The sequence below is a fragment of the Marmota monax genome, unplaced genomic scaffold, assembly GCF_021218885.2.
Source record: "Marmota monax isolate L192 unplaced genomic scaffold, Marmota_monax_Labrador192_F-V1.1 WCK01_AAM20220418_F8-fsc00108, whole genome shotgun sequence".
In the NCBI taxonomy this organism is placed as follows: Eukaryota; Metazoa; Chordata; class Mammalia; order Rodentia; family Sciuridae; genus Marmota; species Marmota monax.
Genome location: NW_026694593.1, coordinates 5,391,594 through 5,403,518, shown reverse-complemented (window position 1 = coordinate 5,403,518; position 11,925 = coordinate 5,391,594). Strand labels below are relative to the sequence as shown.

At 45.3% G+C, this 11,925-nt stretch overlaps 1 protein-coding gene across 5 annotated transcripts; it reads right to left on the bottom strand.

The window, feature by feature from the left end:
- Positions 1–317: 317 nt before the first annotated feature.
- On the bottom strand, positions 318–11,896 carry Mindy1 (MINDY lysine 48 deubiquitinase 1). 5 transcript variants are annotated; one of them, XM_058571984.1, is made up of 12 exons: positions 11,060–11,896; positions 8,558–8,702; positions 7,888–8,429; positions 7,527–7,584; positions 6,730–6,794; positions 6,232–6,390; positions 3,878–3,980; positions 2,501–2,643; positions 1,733–1,792; positions 1,474–1,623; positions 1,018–1,170; positions 775–927 (listed from the first exon to the last, which is right to left on the bottom strand). In XM_058571984.1, exons 3-12 carry the CDS (start codon positions 8,338–8,340, stop codon positions 826–828), a joined length of 1,446 nt encoding a protein of 481 aa, XP_058427967.1. In that variant the 5' UTR covers positions 8,341–8,429; positions 8,558–8,702; positions 11,060–11,896; the 3' UTR covers positions 775–825. The 5 variants fall into 5 exon arrangements, with proteins under 5 accessions (XP_046277454.1, XP_046277455.1, XP_058427967.1 ...); XM_046421498.2 differs by lacking the exon at positions 775–927 and adding an exon at positions 318–767 and having other exon boundaries at positions 7,888–8,702; positions 11,060–11,882; XM_046421499.2 differs by lacking the exons at positions 775–927; positions 1,733–1,792 and adding an exon at positions 318–767 and having other exon boundaries at positions 1,474–1,665; positions 7,888–8,702; positions 11,060–11,870.
- Between the last annotated feature and the right edge of the window lie 29 nt (positions 11,897–11,925).

The following is an 11,925-nucleotide window of genomic DNA, read 5'->3' as shown; positions in this document are numbered from 1 at the left end:
GTAGCAAAGGACCATTTGTGAGAAGTGGGAAGAAAGCAAAGGGTTAAACTGCCCTCCCAACCCTGGGAAGTCTTGGTAACTTCTCAAATTCCCAGCTCCAGTTCATCTGTCCAAGCAGGGATCTTGAAAACCAGGCCTTTCTCTTGGGACACCTATGACGGCATCAACAGGAGGAGGAAAAAGGCAGGCTTGGGTTCCCCCTGCTGGCTCTGTTAGAAACCACAGGCAGCCTCCTTCTCCCTCTCCCCGCTGGCTTTGCATTCCTCAATTGGGTCAAATACTTAACCCCATGGCTGCAGGGGAAGCCAAACAACATCTCAGGAAAGAATTTTATTTCCAAACCTCTAGGAAGGCATTACAAATAACAGACATAGAAACCCAAATCAAACCCTGAAGCAAAAGGAGACAGGCCTGCAGGGTAGGGAGGAGGGAGAGAGGTGCAGCCCAGATAGGCCCTCACCCTGTAGCCTGAGTCTGTGTGTTCATGAAAGGGAGTTAGGAATCAGACATCTTCACCCTGCCCATCCCAGTGTTGCCCTGGGAGGAAGAGAGGCAGCAGCACATGAGGCAGGGACATTACCGAGTTTGACCTTGGTATTTACTACTGCCTGCTCTGACCCCCAACAGTCCATAAATAAGCTACCCCATGTATCTCAGGGGTTGAGATGGGGGAGCAGCGGGCAGAGCTATAGCAGAGTGCAGTCCGACTCCTGCTTCGGCCTCTGTCGGCGCTCCCCGGCTGGGCGTCCTGACGTGGCTCCTCTCCCCTGTGCGGGATTTAACATTGGGTCATCCAACAACTTTGGAGGAGTAGAGGACTGAGATTCAAGGGGTTAGGGGGTCGGGATCAGGAGGGACTACAGGGAGAGAAAAACAGGAAGGGGTTCCAGGAAGAGGGTCCAGCAGGAGAAGGGTCCCAAGGGACACCTAGAAGAGACCAGTGCAGAAACAACAAGTGAACTGGACAAGGCACAGCGGGTGGTCTGGCCCCACTAAGGAAAGGTGACAGGGGCTTACCTGGGGTGACAGGGCCCGCATCTGCGCAGGCTGGACTGGTTGCTGCTGTTGATACTCCTCTTGCTGAAGTTGCTGGGCCAGCTCCAGGTCACTAAGGCCCAGCATTCCTTGTGGCTGCTGCTGCTGTTGCAAGGACAAGGCCATCAGGTAATCCTAGAAAGAACAAGAGTTCCCAGGTGGGCGAAGGCTGGCAGGGAAGGAGACTCAGGCAAGGTTTCCAAACTAGGCTTTCCTTCAAATTCTCCAACTTCTCTCCCTCCAGGGGAAAACACAGCCAGTTGTACCCCTGGTGCCAGAAAATGCACAGCAAACAAGGAGATGATCTGAAGGTAGCAGAGTGGAGGGGCATGGGTGTTAGGGATGTGGCCTTGACACAATAAATCACACGTGGCTCTTACAGCAAAAAACTCTGTGAGGCAGAGGACCTCTGGGCACCTTCCCCAAAGGCCCACACACCTGGTCTACCTGCAGCTGCTTCTCTGGGGAGCTACCCCCACCTTGTGCTTCAGGGCCCTTGCCGAGGGAATGACTTAGGTGGAAGTCAGAGTCACAGAAGCAGCTGTCTCCGTCCACGTTGTGCAGGCTCTCCCATACCACTTGCTCCTCCTGTAGAAAACCCTGGTCAGTGACCAGTAGGTACAAATGACTCTGCAAAGAAAAGGACAGCCAACTGGTGGGATAAGTGACACAGCGGCAATTTACTTCTCAACATTACCTGAGATGCACAGACCACTTGAATTAACTGATGTGCTGGCTGGAACTGCACAGTGTTAGCCTACGGAATACACACACAGTATGGAGAGGGAAGGGATGTCTGAGTGTATGTCCAGGTGAAGTTGGGTATAAGTATAGTGGTGATTTTGGTCAAGTGTAGAATCCTTACGGTTGGGATAAAACCCAAGACCATGCTTTTCACCCTATTTCTTATGGTCCTCTGGTCTCTTTTGATGGCGGTGGGAATAAATTCTTTGGGAACCAGAGACCCCTCTTCTACTGAACTCTTAGAGAGCTTCGGCAATTTTTAACTCAAAGACTGTGGTGGTGTTAAAAATTTCCACTGCCCCTTTCTGGGAGAGGATTATAGCTTCCTGTTCCACTGATGGTGGACTTATCCTTTATGGCTTTGTCTGGCCTCTGAGATATGAGCAGAAATGACCATTTCTGGGCAGAAGCACTAACAGTGAGTGTACAACAATGTTCCTCTCTCTTTCCCTGCATATATTTCAGATTAAGGCTCTTTGGTCAGCCTGGTCCTAGAGTGAAGATGGAATGGGTCAGAATGTAGCCAATCTTCATTAGGCATACACACAGTATGAGTGAGAAAAAAACATTTGTTGTGGTAAACCACAAGGATTTCAGTGATATTTGTTACTGCAGCTTAACTCACCTTATCCTGACTGACCCAGAAGAAACAGACCCAGAAGAAAAAGGCATGGGGAAACCACAGCACCCCAACCCCCCAACACCTCCAAACCCTTATCACCTTGTGCTTAGTCATAGTGCTAAAGTGGTTGTTGCGGAAAAAGACACTAAGTTCACCCTCCTTGGCAGCCGCTGTAAGCTCACACAGGCCATGGTAGGTCAGCTGTGCTGCAGTGGTCTCCAGGAACTGCTCTGCGATCAAGCCTACCAGAAGGCATAAGATGGGAGAAATTTGGCTTACATCCAAAGTCCATGATTAAAAGGAAAAAAAAAGACCAGGCATATAGCTCAGCTCTGTGGTAAAGCACTTGCCTAGTGTGTAGGAGGCTGTGGGTTCAACCCCCTGCACCATCAAAAAATAAATGAAACAAAATGAAGTCCAAGATAGGAAGGATCATCCAAAGAGTACCTGTCAAAAGTCCTTCTGAATCTGACTTTCTAAAATCCCTTGTCAGGGGTGGTGGTACATGCCTATAATCCCAGCTACTCAGGAGGCTAAAGCAGGAGGATCACAAGTTTGAGGATAGCCTCAGCAATTCAGCGAGACCCTGTCTCAAAGTAAAATATAAAAAAGGCTGAAGATGTGGCTAGTGGTTAAGCAACCCTGGGTTCAATCCCTGATGTAAAACAAAAACAAAAACAAAAAAACCCTAAGGTGTGTTGACTCAAATATTTATAGGGACTAGGCAGAAAAGAAGCAAAACTACTAAATGTCAAGCCAGGGAGAACTTGGTTCATCTTATCCAAAGAGGCAGCCACAATTCATCACCCACTGATTGTGGCTATGACAACAAGTAGGTACCACCATTGTCAGATGTGATATCTACACAGAAGCTACAAATCCAGATTACAAAAAAAAAAAAAAAAAAAGAAAAAAGAAAGAAAATCAGCTGATTAAAAACAACAACAAAACAAAGGGCTAGGTGTAGTGGCACACACCTGTAGAATCCCAGTGACTCAGGAGGTGGAGGCAAGAGTATTCTAAGTTTGAAGCCAGCCTCAGCAGCTTGATAAGGCCCTCAGCAATTTATTGTTGAGACCCTCAAAATAAAAAATAAAAAGGGCTCAAGATATAGCCCAGTAGTACCAGTAGTAGAGCACTCCTGGGTTCAATCCTCAGTGGTACAAATAAATAAATAAATAAGGCTGGGGGTGAACCTCAGTGGTAGAGTGCCCTGGGTTCAGTCCCCACTGCCTTAAAAAAAAAAAAAGAAAGAAAGGAAAATGATATTGAGCAGCTACCTCATGTGAGGCACTACACTAAGCCCAGGAGGCCGCGGAGAGGGAAGATGTATCCCTGCATGAAACAGACAAATTTTCCAAACTTTCTCTTAGGGAGCTTACACTCTAGTGGGAGAATGGCAGGAGACAATAAACAGTGAACCTAAGCAGCTATTCTACCCTTCGCATAAGATCCATGAGGGAGGAGGGATGTCACCTTCTGTCACGAGGTTGGGGTCACTGGAGTGTTTGCAGGTGATGATCTTCTCTACTAGCTGGTTGTAACTCAGTTTCCCAACTGCGCTCACAGCCTCGGGACTCTGCACATGTGGGGAGTAGGGTGGGGAGTGAGAAAGAATGTTGAATTTATTTAAGGAAGGAAAGGAAGCCCACAAGGACTACGACCTTATGATCAAGGTGTTCTGTTTGGGGACCAGGATTGAACCCAGGATCTTTTAACAACTGAGTCATTTTTTTAAAATGTTTTTTTAGTTGTAGGTGGACACAATACCTTTATTTTTATTTATTTATTTTTATGTGGTGCTGAGGATTGAACCCAGTGCCCCACACATGCTAGGCAAGTGCTCTACCACTGAGCTACAACCCCAGCCCACCACTGAGCCATTTCCTAAAAAAAATTTCTTTCAAAAGTTTTTATTTGTTATTTTTAGTTATACATGATGGTAGAATGTATTTTGACATATTATACATACATGGAGTATAACTTCCTATTCTTGTGGTCTTACATGATGTGGAGGTACACTGGTCGTTTATTCACATATGAACATAGGAAAGTAATGTCTGATTCATTCTACTGTCTTTCCTATTCCCATCCCCTCTCCCTTCCCTTCATTCCCCTTTGTCTAATCCAAAGTACTTCTATTATTCTCTCCCCTCCCCCTTATTGCACGTCAGAGAGAACGAACATTAGGCCTTTGTTTTTTGGGACTGGCTTCTTTTACTTAGCATGATAGTCTAGTTCCATCCATTTATGAAATGCCATAATTTCATTTTTCTTTATGGCTGAGTAATACTCCATTGTGTATATATACCACATTTTCTTTATCCATTCATCTGTTGAAAGGCACATAGTTTGGTTTCATAGCTTAGCTATCATGAATTGAGCTGCTATAAACATTGATGTGGCCATGTTACAACAGTATGCTGATTTTAAGTCCTTTGGATATATTCTAAGGAGTGGGATAACTTAGGCAAATGGTGATTCCATTCCAAGTTTTCTGAGGAATCTCCATACTGCCTTCCACAGTGGTTGCACCAATTTGCAGTCCCACCAGCAATGAATGAATGTACCTTTCCTACCACATCCTCCTAACATTGTTTTCTTTTGAAACAGGGTCTCACTCAATCCTTAGGGCCTGGCTAAGTTGCTGAGGCTGGCTCTGAACTTGAGATCCTCCTGCCTCAGGCTCCCAAGTCACTGGGATTACAGGTGTGTGCTACTGCACTTAGAGCATCAGTTCCTGAACATTTTTTTCTTTTTAATATATACATATATTTTTAGTAGTCAATGGACCTTTATTTTATTTATTTATATGTGGTGCTGAGAATCAAACCCAGTGCCTCACACATGGTAGGCAAGTGCTCGACCCCTGAGCCACAACCGCAGCCCAGTTCCTCAATTTTTGATGTCTAAAGAACTGATTCTAGGGCTGGGGATGTGGCTCAAGAGGTAGCGCGCTCGCCTGGTATGTGTGTGGCCCGGGTTCGATCCTCAGCACCACATACAAACAAAGATGTTGTGTCCGCCAAAAACTAAAAAATAAATAATAAAAAAATTCTCTCTCTCTCTCTCCCTCTCTCTCTCTCATTCTCTCTTTAAAAAAAAAAAGAAAGAACTGATTCTATGGGGCTGGGGATGTGGCTCAGCGGTAGAGCACTCGCCTTCATGTGTGCGGCCCTGGGTTCGATCCTCAGCACCACATATAAATAAATAAATACATAAATAAAGGTATTGTGTCTAAATACAACATATATATATATATATATATATATATATATTTAAAAAAACCTGTTTCTGGGCTGGGTTTGTGCTCAGGGGTAGAGCACTTGCCTGGTGTTTGTGATACACTGGGTTTGATTCTTAGTACCACATATAAATAAATAAATAGATAGATAAATAAATAAATAAATAAAATAAAGGTCCACTGACAACTTAAAAAAAAAATACATATAGGGGCTGGGGATATGGCTCAAGTAGTAGCGCGCTTGCCTGGCATGCGTGAGGCACTGGGTTCAATCCTCAGCACCACATAAAAATAAAATAAAGATATTGTGTCCACCTAAAGCTAAAAAATAAATAAATTAAAAAAAATACATACATGTTAAAAAAAGAATGATCCTATTTGCATATTTGCATATGGTTTGCTTGTACTAGAATGCTACCCCTACCAGAAAAAAAAAAAAGGCTAAAATTCAAGAAATTCAGTCTCCAAATTCTACTCCCCTCCCAAGCCAATCTAACTCCTTCCCCGGGCACCCAACCCACAACATTTTGCCTCACTCAGGTCAGCTCCAGCGAGGTAAAGGACTCAGGGGGGCTTCCACCATCACCTGTGGATCAACAAGCCAGCCATGGTACAGAGGTATGCCTAGTAGGTCAAAGACACTGCATTCGGGTGTATACTCAAAGTCAGAGACTCCTGTGAATCGCACATTGACATCAAGACCGGTGGCCAGCTTTGGCAGCACTGTCATTGCATCGTCCACATTCTGGGGATTGAAAAAAAAAATGATGAACAGCCTAGCCTCCTTTCCCACTCCCACGTCCAGAAAAAAAAAAACAAAAACAAAACAAAAAAAAAACTTGTTGCTTTTCTTCCCTAACATTCTTACAAGCCATTCTATTCCTCCCCTGATTCAATCCTTCTTTATCTTATATAAACGAAATCTTTTCCAGGATAGAGATATAACATCCTCTCTCATACCTGCAGAAGGAAGCACAGTTCAAAGAGCCCTCTTAAGATGCAGCAAACAGCTTCTCTCGATAGTTGCAGTCAGTGTCCCCTTCCAAACCACGAAACCCCTAAGTCTCCGGACTTCTTGCCTTACCTGCTGAAAATTAAGCTGAAGTCCCTCTGATTTTCCTTGAGGTTGGATGGACAAGAGGCAGTTTCCTATAAGACAGGATACTCTATCAACCTACCCCACCACTTGTCCTAAAGGCTCAGCTTCCTCTTTTCCTGGAGAATGTGGATAATGTCACAGAACCACAAATTTTTAGAACTGGAAAGGTCCTTAGAGTCTAATTCAGACCTTTCATTTCTCAGAGGAAGAAACAGGCTTGTAAATGGGAAGGACCTACTCAAGTTCACATTCAAAACCTAAGGGCAGAAACGGGGGGAATAGCTCACGGGTAGAGCACTTGCCTAGCATGCTCAAGCCCTGGGTTTGATCCCCAGAACTGTAAAAAAGAAAAAAAGAAAAGAAAAAGGCTAAGAGCAGAATTGGTATTATAACTCAAGATTCCTGACTTTTTTTTTTTTTTAAATACGGGGATTGAACCCAAGGGAGCTTAACCATGGAACTACCTCCCCAGAAGTTTTTATTTTTATTTTTTATTTTGAATCAGGATCTCATTAAGTTGCTGAGGCTTGCCTCACACATCCTCCTGCCTCAGCTCCCACCCTCAGCCTGGGATCACAGGAATGTACCATTACACTTGGCTCAGGATTCCTGACATCTTGACCTTGGCTTTATCCTCCAGCCTTGCAGAGAAGCCCAATGACCCTTAGCTTCCCTGCTGCGTTAGAACCCAGAATGGGGATCCCTTGGTAGTCTGAATTTCTGGCTGAGGGGATAGCTCTGGAACCCCTTAGGAAATTCCTCATTAAGGCCCAATTACTCACCAAGGTGGGTCAAGAGCTCATCTGATGTGATCACTTCCTTCTGGGGAGACAGCTTCACCTAGGGTAGAAGGAATGATTCTGTATGTGTCTCCCTTTCAGAGCACAAAGGAAGAAACTACAACAGTGGAGAGAGTGCCCTGTGGTATTTAGGGTTGGGAGGAAAAGGTTTGAAACTGGAGCAACAGAATAAATGTGAAATACTACAAGGTCTTCCTATTTGCTAGAGAACAGGAGAGACAGGAGTAGTATAGAGAATAATCTGAAAAGTTCAGATTGCTTTGAGAAAATCCGGATGAAAGGGAGGTGGGTCAGGGAAGAGTGTTCCCCATAATTTCTGAGTTCATGTCAGATTTTCTCTTACCTTCCACTGAAGGAAGAGGATATTCATGATGGCAAGGAGAGGGCAAGGACCATTAGTGCTCTGGGTGATGATGGGTGTCCGTTCTCCCTTCCAGGGGATCCATTTTACACAGTAGAAATCTGGCTCAGTCTGTTGGGTCCTCGGGGACTGGGGAAGCTCCTGGGGCCTGGAGCATGCTCCTAGTGTCTCTGCCTCAGGTGACATGCTACAGGATGGCCCAGGTTGACTTGAGTCAGTTTCAGGAGGAGGGGACTCAAGGTTCTCCCCACTCTGGGTTGGTAACAAAGCTTGGTCTCCTGGCTCTTGTTTTGCAGCTTCCTCATCAGCATCTCTGGTGTCTTGGTCCTGAGGGTACTCATCTGGTCCTGATAGGACCTCCTGGTTTTCAGAGGTGTCTGTTTCTGCATTCCTGGCCTTACCCGAGGACGGATGTTCAGGCTGAGGGTGCTCCATGATGGGAAGGGAGTCAACTGAGGGAAGCTGGGGATGTTTCCTAACCTCAAGGGCTTGCCTATGTCAGTCTTGGTATGCAAAACATAGACCTGTCCAGTAAGAAGAAGATCGTTGAGCCAGAAAGCAAAGCCACCCAGAGAAGTCTTAGAAAATGAATGCTGTATGGAAGGCTGGCTGTGTATCTGCACAGGCACTCCTGGCTACAAGTAGTACATGCCTTTCTCAGCTTGCATAAACAGGACTCAGACTGAGATCTTTCCACTTTTAACTTGTGACCAGATGGAACCAACGGTGGCTTGGGCTTCTAGGCTTGAGAATGATAGTTCTGGAGGGACTGAACACATTAAGTGGAGCCAGCTTCCCTGAAACAGATAATGATAAAGAAAATGGGAGATGTAGCAGAGAAGGAGGAAAATAGATGGAGAAAGAAATGTTAAACTATCCTAATACAGAGGTGTCGTTTCTGTAGGCTAGGGGTGCAGCTCATTGCCTAGCAAGTGTGAAGCCTTGGTTCAGTACCCAGGACTGGAAAAAAAAGGAAAACCAAAACTATCCTAAACAAACCCAATGATCCTAATGGTTATAATATGATAACATTCAGCTAACCTTGTAAAAGGCATCATATCAGTAGCCTGCACAACAGCCAGGACATGGGCAATTCTTCCCTTACACCAAATCCCATCCCTCCATGAAACAACCTGAGCACACACAGACTGCTTGGATTCTCATGGATACTGTCTCCCTGTGTCACCCCAAAGGTGAAAAGTGACAGGGGTGGAGTGGAGATGCAGTGTCATGCTCCTAAGTGATGTGCTGGTGAGGAAGGGAAGTCTTTCTCCTCAAAGGAGTCTACCAGACCTTACACAAGCACAAACCACAGCAAAAATGTCTTGGGAGGAGCTTCCTGTAGGCTGCAGAGGGGAAATGTAGGTTATAGGGACTTGAATTAGAGAGTGCCTTAGATAAGTAACTTCAAATTGGGGGCAGAAAAAGGACTGCCCCTCACTGCAAATTCTTCCAGTAGCTTCTCTGGACAGTTGGAGTTAACAACTTCCCAGTAGTTCTTTTTTCTCCCAATCTACCTAACCCCAGAGATACTCTCTTGCCCACTATTTATATGGAAAAGAGAAATGCTGATTATTGATTGACTTAAAAAAATACTCCCTACACTGTTACCTACTGGTGTATGTTCTTTATGTCTGTTTCCATCTCTGTGCTTTTTGATGTGAAGATTAGGCCTGTTTAACTTGTTCTCTATCAGCACTAAGCATCAAGTCAGGCATAGATAGACATTTAATCAACACTGGGTAACAAAGGGTAAAAAGCCACAAACCCTGGCTTCTAGAAACCATCCCTCTTCAATCTCCTTACTCCCCTCCCTACTCTTTAGTCAGGGGAAAAAAAAAAAAAGTAGAAATTAAACAGGTTAAAGATCTTGTCTTTGCCTTTTCTCCAGTTCCCTCCTCTCCTGGGGTTATACTTTTTTTCTTGTAAAGGTGCAGGAATTTGGGGCTAGGAGGAAGGCCTGGCCAATGAGGATGAGGAACGTTAAATTAACTGAAATAAAAATAGGCCTAGTATGAAGATGTGAATTTGGTGTCAACATACCTTATATATAATCAGAGATATGATAAATTATGGTATAATGATGTATTAAGAATTGTAATGCAAAAATAAATAAATAAATAAAATTTTAAAAAAATAAAATAAAAATAAGCCTAGTCATTCAATCATCCTCCTGATTCAAATATAATTCATGTCAGTTGCAATTCATTTACATGTTGTTAATTTACAATCAGAATAGCAAATATTGCCTGTAAAGGCTTTACACATTTTTTTCCCTCTCTCCTTTATTCCTCCCCTCCCACATGGCATTTAAGGTGAGTTTTGAAGTAGATGTCAGACTCAGGGAAAGTTAAAAAAGCTTGAAGAAAACAGGACTCATTTTCTGCCCAGTGCTAGAAATAATCAATAATTACGTGGGGGCTGGGAAGCTGGCTGGCCAGAGGAATGAACCAGGGGAAACCAGGAGCTCAACACCACAGGGAATGGGGACTCTAGGGAAATTGGGCAGAGTTAAGTGGGCTAAGTCCTAAGAGGCAGGGCAGGAAATGTAATGCAGGGTTTCCACCCTCTCAAGGTACACTCCTGGTAGTGAGAGCTTGGAGTATTTCTGAGTAGGAAAGGATGAGGGGAAGGAACCCAAGCAAATCAGGATTTCACCCGTTTTTGTTTGTTCTCTTTTCAGCCCTACACTTTTCCTGCAGCTGAATTAACCTATGGTGGTGGGTGGGGGAGTTAAACAACTCTGGCCCCTCCCTAGTCAGTGTCAGAGTGCAAGAAACAAAATAGGTAGGTAGCTTCAAGAAGACACCCCAGAAACACACACCACAGGATCTTTCCTCTCCCCTCAAGTACCTTATTGTCCCACACCAATCTCCTCCTGACCCAAATCCTCATGCAATCAATGGTTTCTATTTTCCCTTCATCATCAAACCTTGCCACAGTGTGCTGTCTACTTGCTTCCAAGGAATGGGGAGGGTTTGGCTAGAAGCAGGAGATAAAAGGACCGAGGAGCGCTATTACATGTTCCTCCTGCCTTAGCTCCTGGAGACCACAGATGGGAGGACAGACAGGTGTCAAGTCCCCCAGCTGAAGAGGGAAAGGAGAGCTGCGGGCTGGAGAGGAGGTGGAGAAGATGGTTAAGACAAAGTTTTACCTTAAAGAAGTGGGTGCAGTTCCAGGACGGAGCAGGAGGGTTCAGCTCTGGCAGTCTGATGGGGGAGGTGGGATCAGCGAGGGGCACCACCAGGCCGGCTGTCCAGAGCTTATACAGGTTGACACAGCTTTACGAGCGTGGCTGGCCGTCCTGGCTGGGTTGTGGCTACTTCCGGACTCACGCCCAGGACTGGGGCACCGCAGTGGGGTGAGGGCAAGCAGGGGCGCAGCCCAGGTGCTCCCGGTGGTGGCTCTGAGTGGCTTCAGGATTCTTGAGAGGCTGAGTCTCGGCGTGCGCACTCCAGGCCCTAACTACAAACTGGTTTTTAAAGGAAGTTTGTGGGTTTTCTTTTTTCCTCTTTCTCTCTCTCTCTCTTTTTCCCTCTTTCTCTCTCTCTCTCTTTTTCCCACTGGGAGAAAGAAAAATTAGTCAAAGACAAGCTCTCTGGAGGAGGAGGGGTTTGCCCAGCACTGGAGGATTTCCATCAGAGCTTTCTGATCCGGTCAGCAGCTTGGTAATCAGCAGAGAGGGAGAGAGAAACAAGGAGAGAAAAACAACAGACCCTTTCTCTTCCCTTCGCCTGCCGCTGGAAGGGAGGGAGCGCTTGTGCCTCTCTGGTGAGAATAGGGAAGAGCAAGTGCCCTAGCTGAGCAGGGAGGAGCAGAGCTGGACCCAGCAGCTTGTTGGATCTGGGCTTTCTCCCTGCGTGAGATAGTCCTTTGCTCTGGATCCACAGAAGCAGAGCCAAAGAGCATGATATTTGCATGTTAACTCATTTAATGTAAAAAAGGAGAAAAAAAAAATCTGCTCCTGTCTCTCTGGGAGCCTTTAGAGGGCTCCTTTCTAGGTCTTCCCTGTATCTTTTT

Coding starts and splice junctions, on each gene's coding strand:
- Mindy1 (XM_058571984.1), bottom strand. CDS start 8,340: ATGGAGCACCCTCAGCCTGAACATCCGTCCTCGGGTAAGGCCAGGAAT. Junction 6,391..6,729: donor TTCAGCTTAATTTTCAGCAG/GTAAGGCAAGAA, acceptor TTCAATCCCCAG/AATGTGGACGATGCAATGAC. Junction 1,624..1,732: donor AAGTGGTCTGTGCATCTCAG/GTAATGTTGAGA, acceptor GGTTTTCTACAG/GAGGAGCAAGTGGTATGGGA.